Source organism: Oryctolagus cuniculus, chromosome 5, assembly GCF_051225735.1.
Source record: "Oryctolagus cuniculus isolate XC-2025 breed Fujian yellow rabbit chromosome 5, ASM5122573v1, whole genome shotgun sequence".
NCBI lineage: Eukaryota > Metazoa > Chordata > Mammalia > Lagomorpha > Leporidae > Oryctolagus > Oryctolagus cuniculus.
Genome location: NC_142871.1, coordinates 22,345,120 through 22,370,314, shown reverse-complemented (window position 1 = coordinate 22,370,314; position 25,195 = coordinate 22,345,120). Strand labels below are relative to the sequence as shown.

General features: G+C 38.5%; 1 protein-coding gene across 3 annotated transcripts in view; it reads right to left on the bottom strand.

Moving 5' to 3' along the window:
* SHPRH (SNF2 histone linker PHD RING helicase) overlaps positions 1-25,195 on the bottom strand; it is a 98,095-nt gene that overhangs the window by 18,120 nt on the left and 54,780 nt on the right. For 2 of the 3 annotated variants that reach the window (XM_070074610.2, XM_089332587.1), the window contains 7 exons: positions 18,679-18,852; positions 17,964-18,026; positions 16,068-16,293; positions 12,285-12,428; positions 11,110-11,211; positions 10,221-10,292; positions 7,745-7,933 (listed from right to left, as the gene is read on the bottom strand). In XM_070074610.2, coding sequence (XP_069930711.2) covers positions 7,745-7,933; positions 10,221-10,292; positions 11,110-11,211; positions 12,285-12,428; positions 16,068-16,293; positions 17,964-18,026; positions 18,679-18,852 — 970 coding nt within the window. Of the gene's footprint in view, positions 1-7,739; positions 7,934-10,220; positions 10,293-11,109; positions 11,212-12,284; positions 12,429-16,067; positions 16,294-17,963; positions 18,027-18,678; positions 18,853-25,195 lie in introns of all 3 variants that reach the window. The other variant, XR_016233658.1, reaches the window with a different exon arrangement.

Sequence of the window (25,195 nt, the reverse complement as noted above, 5' to 3'; positions counted from 1 at the left end):
TAACAAGCACACAATTGCATACTAAGTTTCACCAGTTAATTTTCATGTACATCATTTCATAAACCATATTTTATCGTATATGAGAATATTTATTTTTAAAGATGTTTTCTTTTTATTTTTTAAAGATTTATTTTATTTATTTGAAAAGCAAAGTTACAGGGAGAGAGAGAGAGAGAGAGATCGAGCTTCCATCTGCTGATTCACTCTCCAAATTGCCACAACAGCCAGTACTGGGCCAGACTGAAGCCTGGAGCCAAGAGCTTCTTCTAGGTCTTCCATGTGTATGCAGGAGCCCAGTAATTTGGGCCATCTTCCTCTGCTTTCTCAGGTGCCATTAGCAGCAAGCTAGATTGGACATGGAGCTCCCAGTACTCAAACTGGCACCCATACGGGATGCTGGCATTGCAGGTGGCGGCCTTATCTATTAGGCCACAATGATGGCCCCAAGATGTTTATGTTCATACAACTGAAAGGCACAGTGAGAGAGAAAGAGAGGGGGGGAGAGGGGGAGAGAGAGAGAGAGAGAGAGAGGGAGAGAGAGAGAGAGAGAAAGAGTCTTCCATTCATTAGTTCACTTCCCAAATTCCTGCAACAGCCAGGCCTGGGCCAGACCAAAGCCAGGAGCACAGAATTCCACCTGGGTCTCACAAATGGGTGACAGGGTCCCAAGTACTTGAATCATCTGCTGCCTCCCAATATGCATTTGCAGGAAGGTGGATTGGAAGTGGAGTAGCTGGGACCGAACCAACCCTCTGATATGGAAAGCAGGTGACCCAAGCAATGGCTTAATATGCTTTGTGAAAATACCTGCCCATTACCAGAGAATATTTAGATAAATATATTTAAATACAACCACTTGTGAACTGTATTTACCAGATTATTTTATACTAACTTCAAACTTAGAATTTCATAACTAGCTTTTGCCCAGCTGGATATTTAATTATACTTTGAAAGTAAAAGACATCAGAAATCAGGACAGAGAAAAAAACAGGATTCTACACACAGTATCTCCTACATAAGGGGCTGGCGTTGTGGCATGGTGGTAAAGCCGCTGCCTGATGTGTCGGCATCTCATATGGGCACCTGTTCAAGGCCTGGCTGCTCTACTTCCCATCCAGCTCTCTGCTATGGCCTAGGAAAGCAGTAGAAGATGCCCCAAGTGCTTGGGCCCCTACACCATGTGGGAGACCTGGAAGAAGCTCCTGGCTCTTGGCTTTGAATTGGGCCAGCTCTGGCCATTGCAGCCACTTGGGGAGTGAGCCAGAGGATGGAAGACCTCTCTGTCAGCCTCTGCCCCTCTGCCTTTCAAATAAATAAATGAATGAATCTTTTACTAAAAAAAAACTTTCTAAAAAAATTCTACATAAGGTATTGCTAGCTTTCTTAGTCTGAACATAAATATTTTCTTCTCTACAAAAAGGTTGTATATTTCTATGATCAGATTTGTTTGTTAAAAATGCAGATTCCCGTATCTATTGAGCCAGAATTCATGGAGGCAGAGCCTGCAAAAAATTTTTACTTCATAAGTGTGCCAGTTAATTGTTAGTCACTCAAAAGTTTGAGAATGTGATGCAATAGTGGGGAGGATGTTTTGCTGTGGCTGTTTCTAGGTAATGTATTTTCTCCTGGACAGAAACTTCTTATGACAATAATAATGTTGTCTATTATAGGGTCAGGGCTTCCACTAGCAAAAATGTTTTCTATGAAATCTAGCCAAACACAGGACACAGGGAACATGCCACGTGCGGTATATGTTCTGCCAGGAGGCCTACTTCACCATCCAAAATGCCTGGCAGTTGTCAGAACTTGCAAGGGGAATTTTGTTTACTTTATGAAATGCTCAGTAGGTTCCAAAGGTCATTTAGGAATACTGTCACACTGTTGTGACACAGTATCTAACTGACATGTATCCACCAAATGAGAAAGCAGTGATTCCAATATTCATTTTTATTTCTATGGTTAATCAACAGGGTCCTTTACATTGTGAAAAAGCCTTATTTTCATAAAATGGCACTAGGTAAAAAAGTCTCATATGACTACTTTATGATCTTCAAATCTATTTTATCTGTAGTTCAGTTATGACTAAGCACTAATGTATGATATTATATTGGTTTTCTATGTTCCAGATCTTGACGAGAATACTTACAGTGTAATAAACATTTTAAATGATATAAAAAACTTAAGATTAAAAATTACGTCCTGATATTATTTATTAATCAACAGTAGTATGTAAGAAAAATACCACAGGCTTAGGAATAATTTGAAGAATTAGCTCAAAAATTTGAAAATAATGTCCTAATTATTGACATGGCTGCACTTTTATTTTATGCATTATCACTTCCTTAACTCCAGTACAGGTAATATGACCATATAATGGGGAACTTTCAGAGTCAGAAGAGTAACGCGAAGTTGAGAATATAATAAGCAGATAGTTTCAAGGAGAAAGTGACAGCCAGAAGGGGAGAAATGTCGAAGAAGTCAGAAAAGGTGACAGGTAGAAGGCAGAAGTGGTAGATACAACTGGTGACAGAAAAGGCAGAGAAAGAAAACATAAACATGGCAAGAAGCAATGTGAGAATGTAGAGGAGGTATAAAAGTTGTGTGCAGAGTAGGTACAGCATTCAGTCAGGTGTTTAATAAGAGGGAAATACTTGTACAATCATATATGCAATATATATAAACATACAGATTATACTAATTTTAGAATATAAATAATTATAGCTTATACATTAAGTATAAGAATTGACATTGTATTCTATAACCTTATAATTTTTATAAGATGCTTTAGTGAATTCACATGTTCACTGATACTCGTGAAGGACAGGAAGAAGTGAAAGCACAATGAACAGTATGTCTATACTGCCAGCCTCGTCCTTAGAGGACAGTAGATGTAACTGTCCTGAGCTCTCCTGAGTCTAGGAAAGCTGCCATGGATGAACAGGTGTCGGGGTCTGACGGCTCAATGACTCAGTTTTTAGAGGCTGTGCTGTTTACTGGTAGCTACAGCAATCACCTCCTCAACCTCACTGCCTGAAGCCTGACACAGCAGTTCTTTCTTACGCTGGTTCCTTCTACTGTGATGAATGTTTTCCTCTAAAGATGGACTGCCTCTTCTTAGCCACGAATGCCATCTGTGGCCCTTGGGATGCCTGTGGCCAGAGGAAGAGACAAAAGAGAAAGAGAGGCCTAAGACAGACCATCTTTAGGGGAAAGGAAGAAGAGAAACTACTGGAGTAGGAATAAAGTGGGAGAAAGGGCGACTGGGGAGGACAGCAGTTCTTTGTGTTTTGAGCAGAAGAAAGAACCATCAAAGACCTTCAGGGCTGATCAGCAGATTGCACCAGAGGTCACACACCTCTTCACTCAGCAACTCTCTAGCGTCTGCTTTAAAAATACTCATCCATTCATGCAGTACAGATAGGGACCAGACTAATAATGCTCAGGTCATGATCCTTTCTCCTCACTTACTCTTTCCCATTCTGGTATTCCCATTTTGCTCTGCACTTCCCTCCTGCTTATTCACCCTCCCAATGTTCTCATTCTACCCCTGAGCCTTTCACTGGTGCTACACGAAGCTTGTCCTCTATGATGAACAATCTCCTGCATATTTTTTACCTCCTGTAGAAACACTGCTCCTAATTTCTTGCTTTAGTTAGACCCTGGCTGTCCTTTGAGGTTATTGCTTTCTCAGCAGCCCTTTTGAGTGGACAAAGATCATTGTTGCATACTCCTTCCATCTGGGTCTGGTACTGTTTTCTTTAGTCCCCAGTGCAGGTTTCAGAGCATTACTTCTCAATCTGTAAAAATTTTCTTTGTTTTGAGCCTCATAAAGCCCGGTTATCCCCTAATTCTACCCTTTGCTATCACTTACAGAATACTATCCTTGTTTCACTGAAGAATTTTGGTGCCTAACATTCTTTAGAATCTTCAACTGTACACCTAGACTACTGTTTACGTGGACAACCCATCCAAGGTTCACTTTCACTGCTTCATCTTCTAGAACCTTTTCTCCTTTTTCTCACTTGGGTCACTTTTATAGTTACATACATAATACTTAATATTATTCTGCTCTCAGGGCTGGTGCTGTGGCACAGCGGGTTAATGCCCTGCCTGAAGCACTGGCATCCCATATGGGTGCTGGTTCTAGACCTGGCTGCTCCTTTTCCGATCCAGCTCTTTGCTCTGGCCTGGGAAAGCAGTAGAAGAAGGCCCAAGTCCTTGGGCCCCTACACCTGCCTGGGAGACCCAGAAGAAGCTCCTGGCTCCTGGCTTCAGATTGGCACAGCTCCGGCTATTGCAGCCATCTGGGGAGTGAAACAGTAGATGGAAGACCTCTGTCTCTACCTCTCTCTGTAACTCTTTAAAATAAATAAAATAAATCTTAAAAAATATTGTTTTTCTCTGTAAGTATTAAGATCTCCCTTTCTCAATTAAGGACACCTATCCTTATAGTTTCTTGCTCAGTAGCCCAGTCTATGGCTATTATCTGACTACACTGAGACTTCTATTTTCCCTCTAACATATCTCTGTCTTTTCAACAAATCTTCAGTCTTGTTTTTGTTTCAATCATTCTATACTTTAATCTTCAAGTTACAACTCTGTTTTTAACTTCACAGCTAAATTTATGAAGCAGTTGGGCATTTTCTCTTTCCATTTAACTTATTTCCTATTCACTCCTCAATTGCTCCCACTCTGCTTTTTTGCCTCTACATTTCATTGAAAGAGTTCCTTAGCCATCAATGACTTCTATTTGTTCTATTAGTTCATAGTGTAGTTGATCCATTTCCTTTTCTTTTCTTTCTTTCTTTTTTTTTTTTAAAAGACTTATTTATTAGAAAGGCAGAGTTACAGAGAGGTAGAGGCAAACAGGGAGAGGTCCTTCATTCACTGGTTCACTCCCCAAATGGCTGCAATGGCTGGAGCTGGACCAATCTGAAGCCAGGAGCCAGGAGCTTCTTCCGGGTCTCCCATGTGGGTGCAGGGGGCCAAGCACTTGGGCCATTTTCTACTCTTTACCCAGGCCATGGCAGAGAGTTGGATTGTAAGTGAGCAGCAGGACTTGAACTGGAGCCTACATGGATGCTGGCGTTGCAGGCAGCAGATTTACCTGCTATGCCACAGCGCCAGCCCCAGTTGATCCATTTTCAACATCAATGAGTACAACTGATAATCACCTCCCTACTGAAGCAGCTTTTCTGTGGCCTCTGTTGGTAACACTCTCCTGGATGCCTCTTGTCTCTCATTTCTCTGTTCAGGCTCCATTTCCAGCCGCTCTTCCTCTTTACTTTTTATAAAGTTATGAATTACTGGACTTCACCTGAAGCAATAATCTCTCCATGTCTTTCCTCAGGTATTCTCATTCACTCCCATGTTTTTTTTTTTCACTTATGCTTGTAACTTTCAATTTTATATCTCTGGTTTCACATATTAATACTTTTCTGAATGTCTTTCAGCACTTGAAATATAACGCCTTAAGTGGATTCTCTTCCAAACACCGTATATCAGATCTGCTTGATTTTCCCATACCAGAGTCATCTATGAAATCTCCTTCACTAAGGCCTCCAACGTTTTACCTTATGAATCGACTATACTCTACATATTGAATATGTCCACTCCATCTCCACTACCATCAAAGCAATCAAAGCCACCAATACAGCTGGGGCTGCTTGCTAAACTGGTCTCTACATTTTTTTCTACTCTATTTTTTTCTTTCTCATACTGTAGGAAGAGAGATCTTTTAAACAGCCACATCTAATTAAGATGCTGCCTTGCTTAAAAATTTAATGGCTCTTAGCTTATGTGAAAATAAAATCTTCAAATTTTCAGATGCAGCTTTAATATCAGGCCCCTCTTGGGTCTCCAGATTCATTCTATCCCATTTTCATTCTGGCTTTCTACACTGCAGCAACATACTTCCACTTGAGTCCTTCCTGACTGGGCTTTTCCAGGTACTGTGTTTCTCTTCCTTTTCTTTTCTGTCTAGGAACCTCTACTCTAGAACCTTCCTCCTCTCCTTAGGCTGCTACTCCACTCATCCTTAAATGACTGTTTAACAGTCATTCCCGTAGGGAAGCCAGGTCTGATTTTCTTTGGAATGTTTACTACAACTGTAACATATATTTGTTTGAGGTCTGTGCTTTATGTCCTAACTCACACCACTTCCCCACACCACCAAATTGGAAAGTTAAGGTAGTGCCCATTCTGCTTTATTCAGGAGTGCGTGCTGCATCTGAGGCCCAGCACACTGCCTGCCACACAGGATTTGTCCCAGAAGTACATGCGGAATGAATGACGGACTGACTCAATGAATGAATAAATAAATGAAAGTTCATTATTACTTTGAGATTTCATTTATACCAAAAGATTAGAGAACAATATAATATGACTGATAGTTTCAGATTTTACTAAAATCACTTGGGGAAAAAAATCCAGCAATCAAAAGTTCTTTAATTCAACTGTAGTTTTATTGAGGGGGGACACCATAACAAGTACCTAATCCTGGCCTTAAATTTCACCTTGTCATTGATTTACTCACAAAACATATTTCTTAGGAATGAATGAGAAGATAGTACACAGTACACAGGAGAAAGAATTAATGAAGATTCTACTTCTTCTTGACAATCAGTCTCCCATCACACTCTAAACTACCTGGTGAGGCCTTTATTTCCTACTACATTTATAAATTGATTTCAGCTTTGCCCGTGCTTTATTTTAAAACACTTAAAAAGTATATTTAAGGTAATAAGGAACAAAAATATCTAGTAAAGGCTTTTCGTTAAATAAATACCCATTGAAGGAGAAAGTCCAATTATGGATCCTGTTCGGATTTCAAATTATAGTCACTTTCTTAAAATGTGGAAAGAAGCAAGAAAAACACCTAGAAAAATAAATGCAAATTTTGGCTATGCCTTAAACATCAATCCCTGGTGTTTAAAGTATGCTACTTCTTTTTTCTTGAAGTCTCCATTAGCTTCAGTAACCAACATATTATTCCTTTCAATTTGGTTGGATATTTCCTTTTCCTCTGATTAAAGGGTTGAGTAAAAGGATATGGAAAAAAATTTCTTTAAATGAATTTCTTTCTTTTTTTTTTTTTTTACAAGCAGTGTGGACAGTGAGAGAGAGACAGAGAGAAAGGTCTTCCTTTTCCATTGGTTCACCCTCCAATGGCTGCCGCACCGCGCTGATCTGAAGGCAGGAGCCAGGTACTTCTCCTGGTCTCCCATGGGGTGCAGGGCCCAAGCACTTGGGCCATCCTCCACTGCACTCCCTGGCCACAGCAGAGAGCTGGCCTGGAAGAGGGGCAACCGGGACAGAATCCAGCGCCCCAACCGGGACTAGAACCCGGTGTGCCAGCGCCGCTAGGTGGAGGATTAGCCTAGTGAGCCGTGGCGCCAGCCTAAATGAATTTCTAATATAAGCAGATTTCTATCTATATGTAGTGAACAAAAATAATCTAGAAGATGATAGGGAACTGGAATTCTGCATTATTTTCTTGCCACAGTGGACATGAATATTGCTAGCCTTATTTATATAAGTGTTCCTGTGTCCTTCCACACTGCAAAAGTAGGCAGTACAGCTGTGCCTTTCAGGCATTTATGTTGTCTATGTCTACAGTAACAGTGATTTCTTCAGAGTCACTGTAGCCACCCTGTTCTGATTTTAGTCTTTTCCTTTCCAGATATTGGTTCCTATTATGTTGTCTTAACTGACTACGTTTCCACAAGTTCTTCACTTACTTTACCTTCACAGGGATGTCCTCTTCTTGACTTGCTTTCTCTGAGGTGAAGACATATGAGATCTCCTTGTGCGATGTGGTCTGGCGGCAGATGGCGCATCTAATGGCGCTTCTGTGGGACCCCACGCTGTATTGTTCGATAATAATAGAAATGCACTCATTACAGAAACAGTGTCCACAGGTCAGTACTGCCCACTGGAAAAGAGACACACAGAACAAGTTTCAGGGAGATGCTATCAAAAGGTCTTCCAATCAGTAAATTTATTAAAAGCAGTAGAATGGACTCAGAATTTTATCTACTATTTTTTGGCATTAATATTTTTTTCTATCATTAAAGCCAACTGGCCTTCAAACTAATTATTTTTAGTCCAGAAGTAAGCTTTCAGTCTTTATTAGGCTCACCCTAGTGAGTTATCAGTATTATTTTGTAAGAAATTGGGGTTATCCTTTCAGATTCAGGAAAAATGCAAATTACTCCTTTACCACTATAGCAGATGCAATAGAAGAACTGAGAGTAACATTGATAAGGAGATAATACTTACTCAAACTATTCTACCTAGTTTGTTAAATATTTATATTTTTACATATAAAAATATTTGATATATAGAAAATGAGATAGACTAGTATCTCAGGTGCATTTTACAAGTGGTTCTGGATATTGGAATGCATTAAAAAAAGTAACTCAAAACAGATATTCACTGACGATGCCCGAGAACAGACAAATGGCAATGCCTCCAGGGCATCTGTCAGCACGCAGGACTTATTTCTGATAGATTCTACTTTAATAGATCTAAATAGGAGGAGAGAGGAATCAGAAACCAAAAGGAAACAAAACAATTCCCACAGATTGTGGTTGTGGGTATGAACAGAGTCTGAGTAGTATAGTTTTGGGGCCAGTATTAAGGCAAAGTGGGTTAAGAAGTTTCCTGCAGTGCTGGCATCCCCCCTGGGAAAATTGATTCCAGTTCCAGCTGCTTCAATTCCAATCCAGCTTCCTGCTAATGTGCCTGGGAAGGCATCAGAACATGGCACAAGTACTTGGGCCCTTGCTACCCACATGGGAGACCTGGATGGAATGTCTGGCTCCTAGCTTTGGCCTGGCTCAGCCCCAGTGGTTGTGGCCATTTAGGGAAAGAACTAGCATATGAAAGATCAATTTTTCTCTCTTGTCTGTCTCTGTAACTGTCTTTCAAATAAATAAATAAATCTGTTAAAAAAAGAGCAGTTTTTTAACGATTATTGTAAACCAATAAGTTTTTTTTTTTTTTTTTTGACAGGCAGAGTTAGACAGTGAGAGAGAGAGACAGAGAGAAAGGTCTTCATTCCATTGGTTCACCCCCTAAATGGCTGCTACAGCCGGTGTGCTGTGCCGATCCAAAGCCAGGAGCCAGGTGCTTCCTCCTGGTCTCCCATGTGGGTACAGGGCCCAAGCACTTGGGCCATCCTCCACTGCCTTCCCGGGCCAAAGCAGAGAGCTGGACTGGAAGAGGAGCAACCAGGACAGAATCTGGCACCCAACTGGGACTAGAACCCAGGGTGCCGGCTCTGCAAGTGGAGGATTAGCCTAGTGAACCGTGGCACTGGCTGGTAAACCAATATGTTCTAAGGAGACCAGGTGATACTAAAATTAAGTAAGATAATATATGTGAAAGAACTTTGAAAACTATACAGGTTTAGGACACAAATGACATAATTTCTAGGACAATTCAGTTGCATAAATTTTGTCCAAAAAAAGCAAAAAAAGATACCACCCTAAGTCATATTTCTATTTTTATTACAGCTTTTATCACAGCATTTTTATCACTGAGGTCACAAGTCACTAGTATCTGTAACGCACTTTCTTCTGCTCAGTTTCCAATGTAACATCCATATGTAATAACTCATAACTAAGAGTTACAGCCACACACAGTATCCTTTGACATTTCCCCTTCCCCTTGTATGTTAAAAATTAAGATTCCTAAAGCTATACTATGAAATTTATATTTATTAAACAAAAGCTTTCTAAAAAATTAAGATACTTTATTTCTGATTACTGCTGCCTAGAGTATAGCACACATACATTTAACCTTCTAGTTTTACGTCCATAGAAAAATATGGCCAAGAATACTGCACTCATTTAACAGTGATAGCCTTAGCTTTAAATTTTGAAATGCAATGAATATTCTGACATTGCATATACTGATTTATCATACAAAGCAGAAATATGTCCCAGCTGGTAGGATAAAAATATGAATCTCTTAAGAGAAGAACCAATATGATACTATCATGTTTTTAGACATCTGTATACTAATAATCAAAAAGAAATACACTTAAAGCCCTAAACATGTCACCTAACCTCTGGCCTTATCTTTAAGATGGAGGTAATACTTGCCTACACACAAGGTTGTCATGAGAAAAACAGAGAAACAGAGTCAAAGAAAAAGACTGTGTATGGAAGTCTGAAAACTGTAAGGTGTTTTATACATATTTATCATAATCTCACCTGTTTCCCTAGCTGTCGTGCACAGATTGGACAGGGTTCTGGATTAATGCCTCCCGATGTTTTGTCTTGAGACTAGTCAAAAAATAAGAATCCAAAAATAAATTAGATACATTTTACATTTTTAAAAATATATTTGAGGTATAATTACAGACAGAGAGAGGGAGAGACAGAGAGAAAGGCCTTCCATCCACTGGTTCACCCCTCAAATGGCTACAACAGCTGGAGCTTGACTAACCCAAAGCCAGGAGCCAGGAGTTTATTCCAGGTCACCCAGAGTTATGTTGTCTGTAATGTTTTTATTCAAGACTTTGAACTAGTCTGTTATAATTGTTCTTTGCTGTGTAGTAAATACCTTTTATGCTAGCTGTATAATTTATTAAGTTCTATAGATATAATTTTTGTGCCTATGTAGCAATTGTAGACATAGCTAGTGTTCTGACCCATAAAAAAAGCAGATGAAAGATTAATTTAGGGGCAGGTAGTCGGCATGATAGCGAAGACAGTGTTTGATATACCACATCCTGAACTGGAATGCTTGCATTTGAGTCCTGGTTCTGCTTCTGATTTCAGCTTCCTGTTAATGTGTACTGGGAGGCAGCAGGTAATGGCTAAAACATCTGGGTACTGGCTACCTATGGGGGAGATCCCAGAGTGAGTTCTGGGCTCCTAGCTTCAACTTGGCCCTGGAACTAGTCGTTTTGGGTATTTGAGGAGTAAACCAGCAGATGGAAGATCTCTGCCTTTTTCGGCCTTTCAAATAAATAAAAATTATAAAAAAAGGATTAATTAAAAAAACGTGAATTATGACACTAATAGATTAAGTGGAAAGAGTCCTTAAGTGATTATAATAATACAGCATGGGAAAATACAGTATTTTTGTAAGCAGTACCTTCTCTAAGTTGGTTAGATAAAGAAGCTGCCCAAGTTTTTTCTGAAGCTGTGATGTAGCAACGGCTTTATCATTTAGTAGTTTAATACGATTTTGTTCTACCTAAAAACAACAACAACAAAAAAACTTCTTATTATTTCTCAGAAAAAAGATGGCTAAACTATATAAAATATATAAATGTGTCCTGTTTTAAGAAAACCCATTCTATTATTAAAATACAAATTTCAAAGTGGTTACTAGATTTTGAGGACTTTTTGTTTTTGTTTTTGCTTTTTAGAACACCAAATTCAAGATATAGTTATCTTAATTAGGAAGTGTACCTGAGGTCAGAAAAGAAGCAACCCAAATTCTATTTAGTTATCAGTTTTCAGGAAGAGATCCATAGCATGATGAAAAATTAAATGATTTTCTGCTTGGGCAAGAGTGATTTTATGAAATTCAGGGAGGAACCTTTCTCTTCTTCTTGCCACCCCCGCCCATACAATATAGCAAACACAGAAGGAGAATCGAAATAAGATTGGTTTCACAGAAAAGTTTACTGAGAATAAATATTTAAGTTAGAGAGTAAACAATGAATATTTCTAAGTATTTGTAAGTTACTATTTCAAAGTGTCATAGCAAGAAATAAATTTAAAACATTAAAAACATGGAAGATAAAGATAAATTACAAAGAAAACAGTAATTTCATATTGAATAGAAAAGATTAACAATGTTTTAATCCTGGTATTCAAAGAGATTTATTAGAAGATACACTGTTGATTTCTATCATTTGCAAAAGAAAACATTGCCAAAGAAGTTCTCAGTTGTTCCTAAGGAAGATTTTTCTAGATCTGATAAAGCTGAGATAATAGAAAATATGTCTAAAAAGTGATCAAGGAGCCCCACAGGTTTTTGCACATAGAAAGTGTTCAAATAAAGATAAACATGAAATTTAGATAAATGCATAAAAATACACCAAAATAGTAGATTCTAAACATGTAGTAGATATGAAACTGCTCATCTTTGATAAATTCTGACTTAAAATAACACTTTTCCATGGCTCAAACTTTGTTTAGAGATTTAAATATATCCTTAAAGAAGTTTAATCACTACCCAAACTCCATCTCTCCAATGGTCTTGCATTTTTGTGATATCAATTTCGCAATACCCTTTTCTATGATTTACTTGCACATTACCTCTTGTGGTTCAATGATATGATGAACAGGAGGATTGGGCTTTGGCTCCTTAGGATGACGCACTCGGAGTCTTTCTGTAGCCATGGCAAGTTCATCAACAGCAGATACACGATTTCTAAGAGCCATCCAATATTCATGAAGCAACTGAAGGGAGGAAAAAGATACAGAGTGTAATAAAGCACATAATTAAAATTGGTTAAAAACAAGCAAGATGTGCTTTGAGCAAAAGTCTTCAGTGAGGTCTTAAGACATAGACATTTTTTCATTGAGTGACTAAGATACAAACAATTACTTATGACAGTTTTATGAGGAAGCATGAGACAGAATCATTCTCCATAGAGCACTGCCTACCTCTTAAGAGTCTTAGAAACAGAATACTCAAAAGATTTCCTGGTAGAACCAAAGGTCTTTATACATAAATATTGGGGTGATAGAATATATGCTTTATTAAATTTTTTTATTAAAACATATTTTAGAAATTCAAAAAACTTATGTGCATATGTAATAGGAATACTAAAACACAAAAGTTGGTACTCTTCTCCCTCATCCAAGTTTAAGAAACAGAGTAATACAAATTTCCTGGGAAGCCTCTGGGTTCTTTCTCATTTCCCTCACACATTCCTCCTTCAACATACCACAGTGAGATAACGACCATTCTGAACTGTACTTATTGTTACAGACTTTTCTTTGACAGGTACTACATGTATGTATTCTTAGTAGTTTGGTTAGGTTTCTGAAAATTATCAAAATGATATTCATCAGTATAAATTTTGGACATGTTTTCTTCATTAACACTGAATTTTGAGGCTGAATCTGGTTGATATGTATAGCAGTAGCTCACTCATTTGCTTTTCTATAAAATGGTTTAGTCTGCAAAGTTATAGAGAAGAAACTCTCAAAGATCTAGGAGAACGGTATGATAAGCATACCTACAGACACAACACACAGCCAAACTGAGCCCAAAGGAAGATCACAGAGGCAACTGGTTTCTGTATTCAATGCCTTCTTCGATGGCTTGCTGTAATGAATTGTTATCATCCTTTATATTTACAATAATAATGTAGGAGGAAAATATTAATAATCAATAATTTTTACTTTTTAGATTAATCCATAATTTTTACCTTATAAAAGTGTTATTCCACAAATTAACAAATACATGAACTGATACTGCAGAAGATGCATGATGTTCTGCATAAAATTTTTTATCCTGCTTTAAAAAGCAAGAACTTCAGATTAAGAACAGGTATTACTTGGCATTATGGCATTATATGTAAATGGAACGCTCTTCTTCCGCTACCCATCTCACCCATTAAGTGGGATAAGAAAAAACAAATTCAAATGTATATGTAGAATAATTTTATGGGTTCCCATTGTGGTATAGCAGGTAAAGCTGCTGCCTGTAATGCTGGCATTCCATATGGGTGCTGGTTTGTGTTTCGGCTGCTCCACTTCCGATCCAGCTCCCTACTAACGGCCAGGGAAAAGTAGCATAAGATGGCTCAAGTGTTTGGGTCCCTGCTACCCATGTGGGAGACCTAGAAGAAGTTCTTGGCTCCTGGCTTCAGCCTGGCAAATCCCTAGCCATTGCAGCCATTTGGGAAATGAACCAGCAAATGGAAGATCTTTGTCGGTCTCTCCCTCTCTTGCTGCAATGCTGATTTTCAAACAAATAAATAAAACTTTAAAAAAAAATTTTTAAATTAATGAATTCCAGAATATCAAGTACAGTGTTATAATCCCACAGAATAATTAAAATATAGCATGAAAGGATATTCTGAGCATTATTTTTTGGAATGCTTTCAAGTCTTAGTCAGTAGGCTGAGAAGTATTTCCTATATCCCCAATTTTTAAGTTTACTGACATTTGATTGCTATTCACAAAGCAAAAGCAAAACAAAACCCAATAAATTTCATAGAATAGTATAGTGAAATAAAGCTAAGAATAGAATGAACATTTTCAAAGCCCAAGAAAAGGTTTAATTATTCTTTATTATAATAGTAACATTTTAGGGGAGGAGAAATTATGAATCTCCAGTCTTTAAAGCAGATTTAAAGAAAAAAAGGGTGGGGCCGGCACTGTGGCACAGTGGGTAAAGCCATCACCTGCAGTGCCAGCATCCCATATGAGCACTGGTTTGAGTATCAGCTACTCCACTTCTGATCCAGCTCCCTGCTAATGTGCCTGGGAAAGCAGTGGAAGATGGTCCAAGTCCTTGGGCCACTGCACCCATGTGGGAGACCTAGAAGCTGCAGGTTCCTGGCTTTGTATCGGTGCAGCACCATATGTTGCAGCCAGTAAAAATAATAGACTTAAAAAGGAAGGAAGAACCAACATGGCAATCAGTCCACACAGCAGACTCCTAGAATGACTTTCCCAGTAAATAACATCCTGACCTCAGAATCAACCCATAAGGCTTCCTGTTCGGGCTGAAAGGCCTACAAGAGCATCTCAGGCATGGAAAGACAAGACTCTGTGACAAAAAAATAACCTACACGGCGGATCTCTGTGAGACCTCAGAGGAAAGAAAGAGTCATCAAAGAAGGAGACACTCTTCTCTGAAGGGAGAGGAGAACATCCTCTTTGTTTATGGCATGTTCAAATACCAAAGGAGTCTATGGTCACAAAAGGCTTCCATAGCCTTGGCAGCCCATGACAAAAGCCTCAGATGATCACTGACATCATAAAAAAAAGTGTTAATTGTTAAAGGAACAACAGTAGTCACTGTGCATTTGCTCCCCAGGTAGGACCTCTGTCCCTACTGAATTATAATAGAAGAATCAACTGTAAATTCTCTCCTCAAACTGTACTCTATATGTTGTGTGTGGGCATGGGGGCAAATTGTTGAAATCTATGATTAGCATAGATGTATATAAAGTCATACTAAAAATGATCCATAATGAAGAAGGAGATGGGAGAGGGAATGGCAGGTGGGATGGGAGCAGGGTGGGGGGTATGGGGAAAAGAACCATTATATTCCTAAAGTTGTATCTATGTAAAAATGCATTCACTGGTGCCGGCACTGTGGCTCACATGGCTAATCCTCCACCTGCAGCGCCAGCATCCCATATGGGCACTGGGTTCCAGTCCCGGTTGCTCCTCTTCCAGTCTAGTTTTCTGCTGTGACCAGGGAGGGCAGTGCAGGATGGCCCATGCATTTGGGCCCCTGCACCCAAATGGGAGACCAGGAGGAAGCACCTGGCTCCTGGCTTCGGATTGGCACAGCGCCATTGGGGAGTGAACCAATGGAAGGAAGACCTTTCTCTCTGTCTCTCTCTCTCACTGTCCGTAACTCTACCTGTCTAGTAAATTAAAAAAAAATTTTTAAAAATGCATTAAATAAAAAATAAACAAAAATAAATAGGAAATAAAATTAAAATAAAATGAAATAAAATAAAATAGAATAAATGTAAAGGAACAGAGTAGTTGGCACTTGATGCAGCAGTTAAGTTGCTGATTGGGATGCCCACAAAGCATATCACAGTATCTGGGTTCAAGTCTTGGCTCTGCTTTGCAATTCAGATTCCTGATAATGTGCACCTTAGAAGGCATCCGGTAATGACTCGAAGAGTTGGTTCATTGTCACCAACAAGACAGTTCCTGGCTCCTGGCTTTAGCCTGGCCCAGCACTGGCTGCTGCAGTCATTTGGGAAGTGAACCAGTGGACAGAAGATCTATTTCTGCTTGTATCTCACTCTTTCTTTCATATAAATAGAATGAATAAATATTTTCATAATGGAAAAACAAAAGAAAAAGAATTTCAGTATTAGAAATAAAACATGATACCTTATACTCCTTCTTCCATGCTTCAAACAGTTCCATTGAAGCACTCCCTTCATCAATGAATTCAATATCAAATCTATGGGATTTTGCAAATGATAGTATTGCTTTCATAGATCGTTCTGTTTCACTTATTGCCCACAGACCCCGGGTGGTGGTAGGGACTCGATCATCTACCAGTCCTTCTTCATCTTCTATCATCTCCTCAAATATTGCAGTCTGGCCTTTGACTCTGAGAAAATCAACAAATATCAAAATAACAACAGTTAACTACTGGCACTAGGTAAGAAACACTGTAATAAGTGACACTGACAGAAGATAGGGAAGTAAGTTCAATAACTTTTGAACAACTTTCAGTGGCATGTCTATAAGACCATCTTTGCAAATCTTTGGAAAAACCACAGCAACTCTAAAGATCATATCAGCATCATAAATTTATCCAGTGATTCTTGAGAGCAATCTGGCATAATGAAAAACATTTATAAATACCAGGCTGGAGCCAACGCTGTGGCATAGTGGGTAAAGCCACTGCCTGCAGTGCCGGCATCCCATATGGGCACTGGTTCAAGTCCCAGCTGCTCCACTTCCGATCCAGCTCTTTACTATGGCCTGGGAAAGCAGTAGAAGATGGCTCAAGTCCTTGGGCCCCTGCACCTGCGTGGGAGACCTGTAAGACACTCCTGGCTCTTGGCTTCAGATTGGCACAGCTCCGGCCATTGTGGCCAATTGGGGAGCGAACCAGTGGATGGAAGATCTGTCTCTCTCTGTTTCTCCTTCTCTCTCTGTGTAACTCTTTCAAATAAATACATAAATCTTTAAAAAAAAATACCAGGCTATAATTCTCACTCTGAAAATAAAAACATAAAACACCACCACCAAGAGCCATACAAAACAAACAAAACAAAAAAACCCACTATGGTAATCTGAAAGTACTCTTAATCCCTTCTTTCTGAGGCCATCAGCATGTAGCACTTTCTATTTCCATGTATGTAAAATAGGGATAATTTTGCCAATGCCATGAATATATGTATTGCTTTATATACCTTAATCTTCAAAGCAACAATGAACAGTTTGTATTGGAAGAAGAGTATTAATGACAGCTAACATTTTATAATATACTTACTGTATTTCAAGCATTATGCTAAACAATTCATGTTATTTTCTTATTTAATAGTCATAAAAACTCAGTGAATTAGGAGTTGTTATTACCTTGATTTATTCAAACAGGACACAAAGAATTATAAAATAATTTTTTTATGATAGTAGGGAGGGATTTTAGTACAAATCAGATTTCATAGTCTGGGATGTTACCATCCTGTAAATTGCCCCCCAATTAAGTACACATTACTACATGACAAGAACATTTAGAAGGTAATTTCCACGTAGGTAAAATTGAGCATATCTGGGCCAGCGCTGTGGCGTAGCGGGTAAAGCTGCTGCCTGCAGTGCCAGCATCCCATGTGGGTGCCAGTTCGAGTCCCGGCTGCTCCACTTCCAATCCATCTCTCTGCTGTGGCCTGGGAAAGCAGTAGAAGATGGCCCAAGTCTTTGGGCCCCTGCACCCAAGTGGGAGACCTGGAAGAAGCTCCTGGCTCCTGGCTTCAGATTGGCACAGCTCCGACCGTTGCCGCCAACTGGGGAGTGAACCAGCAGATGGAAGCCTCTCTCTCTCTCTCTCTCTCTCTCTGCCTCTCCTTCTCTCTCTGTGTAACTATGATTTTCAAATAAATATTTTAAAAAAATTGAGCATATCAAATACCAGATACCAAAACTTTACTAAACTTTTTTATTAAATGAAAAGATATAAGAAAGGCCACAGTAAGGAAAATAAAGCCTTACAGACTAAAAAGTAAATCTCGTAAAATGTTCATTTTCCTGATGGATAATAATCAGAGAACTTACGTATTAGAAAACAGCTTTGATTCATACTCTGTAAACAATTCATCAGCTTTGCAAAAGACACAGCTGAAAAAGAAAACATTATCAGAGAAATACAAACATAACAGTCACACAGCTTCTACAAGAGGCTTCTTTTGAAAAAGTATTTTGTGCTTTTTCTTTACAAGAGTTACGTTATTTTAGATAAAAATACTACATGGTTTTTAGTACCTGGTCTTTAAGAGAGTTTCTTTATTAAAGATATATTAATAATATCTATGTTTCTATGTCTTGAGTTAAAATGAAGTAAACTTTATTGTAAGAATGATTTTTGGGGCCGGCACTGTGGCGTGGTGGGTAAAGCTGCCACCTGCAGTGCTGGCATCCCATATGGGCACAGGTTCAAGTCCCAGCTGCTCCACGTGATCCAGCTCTCTGCTATGCCTGGAAAAGCAGAAGACGGCCCAAGTCCTTGGGCCCCTGCACCTGCGTGGGAGACCTAGAGGAGGCTCCCAGCTCTTGACTTCAGATCGGCACAGCTCTGGCCGTTGTGGCCAACTGGGGAGTGAACCAGAAGATGGAAGACCTCTCTCTCTTTGCCTCTCCTCTCTCTGTGTAACTCTGATTTTCAAATAAATAAAGAAATCTTTAAAAAGATCCATTCTTTCTTCTCTCAGAAGAAATCTACCTTAATGGAATGCTACCATTTCATTAATGACTGATTTCACAGATGACCTACCAGTTGAGGGGAAGTCTGGCGGGTCGGAGGTGGCAAATTGTTGCAGACTCAATAACATCGCGAGACGGAGGTCCTTCTAGGTGTTTTACAGCTTCTCTTACTAGCTTCTGGAATTTATTTAGCTCTTCCATTTGTGTGGTAAGTAAGAACTGAAGTCCTCTACAGTCTCGGAACCTGATTTCCATCACCATTACCGCACACAACACAAGGAAAAGATTAATTTCAACAAATTCAGAAAATAGTTTCTATGCAAAGTATTTAAATCAAAACAAAACAAAACTGTGTGCTAAATTTACCCCACCACACTGGAGTGAGTTTTCCTTAGGAGTCTATTCAACCAGCGTCTACTAGTAGTCAACCAGTATCTACTAGGATATCTACTACAAAAGACATGAAGAAGGTTTCAGGGTCCTATATGCAGGAAAGCAGAAGGAATATGTACAATCTATTTCTGTCTCAGCTATCTTTGAAAGGTTAAGATCACCACATTCTTCCATTTTAAGGTGGTCTGACTAAAGATGACCCTACTGATACGACTGCTTATATGGAGAAAAGATAGAAAACTGCGAATAAAGAAGAACAATGGCCAAGAGTTATATTTCTTTTTACAAAGAAAAAACAGAATCAATTATATCTTCATTAAGCATTTATTACATGTCAGATGTTTTGCTAAGAACTTCTCCAGCATAATTTTAATAAATACTACTATAATCACAATATGGATAAAGGGTAACAGATTAAGGCATCTAAATTACAAAGTTAGTATATGGCCAAAGAGAAGTAAATCATTTTGATATACTGTAAAAAAAAAAAAAAGGCTGAGATAAAGACATATGGATATGTTTGTATGGCTTTATCAAAGGAAAAAGCCTAGAATAATAAGAATTCAGCGATTAAAAGGAGAATTTATTATAGGAATACATTTCTCCTTCATGAAACACTATATGCTTTCCTCTCCAAATTGTTCAAAAGAGGCTCATTTCCTTCCTGAAAACTTTCCCAATACTTTCCAATACTAATTGATAATTCTTTCTGACCATGGAGTTTAGTGAAAATACTAATTTTACTACTTGGTTATTTTCGGCTCAGCTTTTATATAAATTGTTTCTCAAATTGTTCATAGGTCTCTTCTTCTCATTGAACTTTTGTTTTTAAAGATTTATTTGTGTATTTATTTGAAAAGGAGAGTTACAGAAAAGGAGACACATGCCTAAATGTGCACACACAAACACACATACGCACATGGAGAAGTCTTCCATTCATTATTTCACTCCTCAGATCGCTACAATAGCTGGGGCTGCGCCAGACCAAAGCCAGGAGCCTGGAACTCCATCCAGGTCTCCCACTGGATGGCAGGGGCCCAAGTATTTCTTCTTCTGCTTTCAAAAGTTCATTAGCAGGGAGCTGAACAGGAAGTAAAGCAGCTGGATAGCATGCGTACAGGCAACTACAAGGCATGTTGGCATTGTAAGTTAAACCCACTGCACCACTATGCAAGTCTCTTGAAATAACTTTTAAACAATAAGGACTGTTATCATATCCTTCTTGTTTAAAAAAAAAATTAACAGGAGCCAGCACTATGTCCTCTACCTGTGGCACTGGCATCCCATATGGTGCCAGTTCATAACCCAGCTGGTCTCTTCTGATCCAGCTCTCTGCTACAAGAAAATGGTAGAAGATGGTCCAAGTGCTTGGGTCCCTGCATCCACCAGGAGACCTGGAAGAAGCTCCGGCTCCTGGCTTTGGATCAGCCTAGCTCTGGCCCTTGTGGCCATTTGGGAAGTAAACCAGCAGATGGAAGACCTTTCTCTTGGTCTCTCCCTCTCAGTGCCTGTAACTCTCTCTCTCAAATAAATAAATCTTTTAAAAAAAATTAACAGGCACAGAATAGCTGCTCAAATTTTCAAAACATTTGCATAGATACTTGAATAAAATTGGATTAGGTATCAATATTATTCACAAACAGAAAACAAAGTTTCATTTTCTAATTTATTAGAAATTTAAGTTGTTCTTCAAAAATTAATTTTTAAAGCAAAGACAAGTAGGTTTGAAAATTTCTCTCCACTTTGTCTTATCTGGGCCAAGTCAAAAGACTGAAAATACCACAGATCACCATTTAAGCAGTCTTAGCAATGTTCAATCTTCCAGGCCCCCTCAAATGAAATAGAGAAAATAAAATGGCTGGCAACTCTTATCCACCACATTACATGTTGGGCATTATCTATGTAAGTGCTTTAAAATATAGTTTATTTAATTATTATGATAATGCTGTGTGGTTTTATTGATGAAGAAGCTAAGGTTTAGAGAACTCACACAACTGTTCCAAGGATACAGATCTGTAATGTGGTGGAATAGGATATAAACCCAGCAATCTCACTAGAGAACTCACCTCTGCTCTTAATCACTAACCTACACAGCCTTTTCCAATAATCATTAACAGTTAGACATAATTTGGCTTTTGAGATATCAATCTGGCATAAAAACACATAAAAAAGTTTTAAAATGATTTCTGAAGGCAGATTTAATCTTTTTAAAATTAATTAAGAATATTCCAAGATGGATGAATAGGGAAAAGACATAATGCTTTAGATGAGGGGAAAATGGTGGGAAAAAAAGTAGAGGAATTAAATTAAGGGGAAAGCTGAAGAGAAATCTAAATTCTACAGAGGAAGAGGGGTGCCATGGATAAGCGTGGAAGGTGTGGACGCACAGCAACAAGCGCAGACACAACACATGATCCCTGCAGCTGAGGGCTGAAGGATACGCCAGCTTTGGAGAGCAGGGTGACAGAAGCCTGCAGCAGCCGATGCCACAGGTGAAATTGCTAGAGGGAAAGCCTTGCAGATTAAACTGTCTTTGAGTTTGGCCTGGAGCACTAGCAGGGGGCAGGGTATCGACCTAACCCAATGAAAAACAGCATGTTTCTCCCCATACCCCAGCAAGGGGGGTGTTCAGCAACCAGCGGGAAGAAGGCAACATTTTGACATGACTAGAGACTGCAGTGGCTCTTGTGCAGGCATGTGATCAGTGGATTCTATCACAGGGGAAAATCTGCTTTCCCCACTGACTTTGTCTGAGAGGGCTGACAGGGGGCTACGCACCCATGTAGGACTGTGTCATGTTCCCAGATTCTCAACTAACCAAAAAAAAAAAAAAAAAAAAAAACAAAAATAGGGAGAAGACAGAAATTAACAGAATCAGAGATGAAAAAAAATGTAACAACAGAAATCACAGAAATAAAAAGAATCATCAGCAATTACTACAGTTAAAGGCCAACAAATCAGAAAAACTAGAAGAAATGGATAGATTCCTGGACACATACAATCTACTAAAATTGAGTCATGAAGACAAACAGACCAATACCAAGACAGACACTGTATCAGTAATGAGGACCCTCCAAACAAAGAAAAGCCCAAGATCGGATGTCTGCACTGCTGAATCTATGAAACTTTTAAACAAGAAATAATTCCAATTCTTCTCAAGCTATTTTAACACAATTGAAATGAAAGGGACCCTCCCAAACTCTTTCAATGAGGCCAGCATCACACTAATTCTAAAATCAAGAAAAGCTACAAAAGAGAAAGAGAACTATAGACCAATTTCCCTGAAGAACACAGATGCAAAATTTTTCAACAAAATACTAGCTAATCGAATTCATATTTAATTTTTTTTTTGACAGGCAGCATGGACAGTGAGAGAAAGAGACAGAGAGAAAGGTCTTCCTTTTTCTGTTGGTTCACCCACCAATGGCCGCTGCAGCCGGCGCACCACGCTGATCTGAAGCCAGGAGCCAGGTGCTTCTCCTGGTCTCCTATGCGGGTGCAGGGCCCAAGCACTTGGGCCACCCTCCACTGCACTCCCGGGCCACTGCAGAGAGCCGGACTGGAAGAGGAACAACCGGGACAGAATCTGGCGGCCCGACCGGGACTAGAACCTGGTGTGCCGGCGCTGCAGGCAGAGGATTAGCCTATTGAGCCATGGCGCCGGCCAGCTAATCGAATTCAACAACACTCAGAAAGATCAAGCACCAGACCAAGTAGGATTTATCCCTGGTATGCAGGGATGCTTCAAAATATGCAAAACAATAAATGCAATACATCACATTAACAAATTGAAGAATAAAAACCATATGATTATTTCAATAGATGCACAAAAAGCATTTGATAAAATTCAACATCCTTAAGCCTTAAGCAAGTAGGTATAGAAGGAACATCGTCAACACAATCAAGGCAATTATGAAAAACCCACAGCCAGCATCTTATTGAATGGGGAAAAGTTGAAGTATTCCCAGTAAGATCCAGAACCAGACAAGGATGCCCACTATTACCGCTGTTATCCAAGACAGTTCTAGAAGTTTAGCCAGAGTCATTAGGCAAGAAAAAGAAATCAAAGGGATAGAAATTAGAAAGGAGGAAGTCAAATTATCATCTGCAGATGTTATGATTCTATATTTATGGGAACCAAAAGATTCCACTATGAGACTTTTAGAACTCACAAGAGTTTGCTAAAATTGCAGGATATAAAATAAACACACAAAAATCAATAGCTTTTGTATACACAGTCAATACTATGATTGAGAAAGAACTTCTAAGATCAATCCCATTTAGAACAGCTAAAAAAAATTTAAATACCTTGGAATAAATTTAACCAAAGAGGGGATAGATCTCTACAATGAAAATTATAAAAGACTAAAGAAAGAAATAGAAGATACAAAGAAAAAAAAAAAGGAAGTATCTTCCAAGTTCATGGATTGGAAGAATTAATATCATCAAAATATACATTCTACTGAAAGCAACTTACAAATTCAAAATACTCAACTTCAAGATATATTATATTACAGTTTCAATCCAAATAGCCTGGTACTAACACAAAAATAGACATGGAGACCAATGGAACAGAATAGAAACTCCAGAAATTAATCCATGCATCTACAACTAACTAATCTTTGACAAAAGAACTAAAATCAGTTCCTGAAGTAAAGACAAATGGTGTTAGGAAAATTGGATCTCCTTGTGCAGAAATAGGAAAAAGACCCCTACCATATACCATATAATAAAAAAATCAACTCAAAATGAATCAAGGATCTGAATCTATGACCTGATACCATCAAATTACTAGAGAAGAACAATGGAAAAACTCTGCAAGGCATTGCCATAGGCGAATACTTCTTGAAGGGAACCCAGAAGTAAAGGCAATCAAAGTAAAAATTGACAAATGGGATTACACTAAGCTGAGAAGCTTCTGCACTGCAATAGAAACATTCAGCAAAAGTGAAGAGGCAACCAACAGAATGGGAGAAAATATTTGCAAACTATGCAACCAATAAATGATTAATATCCAGAATCTATAAAGAGCTCATGAAACTCAACAACAAAGTAAACAATCCAGTTAAGAAATACACAAAGGACTTAAAAAGGCAATTTTCACAAGAAGAAATGCAAATGGCCATCAATCAGATACATGAAAAAAAGCTCAGGATCAATAGCCATTAGAGAAATGAAAATCAAAACTACAATGAGATTTTACTTCAACCCAGTTAGAATGGCTCTCATAAACAAATCAACAAGCAATGAATGCTGGCGAGCATGTGGGGAAAAAAGTACCCTAGTTCACTGTTGGTAAGAATGTAAACTAGTACAGACGTTGTGGAAGACAGCACTGGAGGTACCTCAGAAAGCTTAAAATAGATATATCACATAACCCAGCAATCCCACTCCTGGGATTTTACCCAAGGAAAATGAAATAAGCACATGAAAGAGTGATATGTACCCCCATGTTTAGTGCAGCTCAATTCACAATAGCGAAGATATGGAATCAACCCAGATGTCCATCAACTGATAAGTGGCTAAAGAAATTGTGAGATTTACTAGATAGTATGGAATACTACTCAGCAGTACAAAACAATGAAATCCTGTCTTTTGTACAAAAATAGTTACAATTGGAAACCATAATACTTAGTGAAATAATCCAATCCCCAAAAGACAAATACCATATATTTTCCTTGATCTGTGGTAACTAGCAGAGTACAAAAAATGTCATGTATAGGAGTGAAGATGACATTTTGAGATTTGATGATTGTTTACAGCCCTTGTGTCTACTGTTGAGGAAAGCTGCTTTTTTCTTTTGACTTCTATTTGTTGAACTCCTTACTTAGTGTAAGGTTAATCCCATGAGTATAAAGTAAACTGAAAGTTGATCATTATAAAAATTAAGACAGGGAATAAGAGAGGAAGGAGGAAGAAGGGTGGGTTCATGGGCGGAAGAGAGGTTACGTAAGTGGTATCACTATGTCCCTGAATCTGTATATATGAATTACATGAAGTTTATCTTAAATTAAAAAAAATAAATTAACTAATAAGCCTACAGGTATTTTATATATCCAGTTATACATTTAGAAATATTTTCTATTTATACCTAATGTTTTTAAAAACAATGTAATTAATGATATATTTCATATTTCCTATATTTCATATTTCCTTTTTGAGGTCTCAAAATGTTCATTAAAAATGTGTTCTAA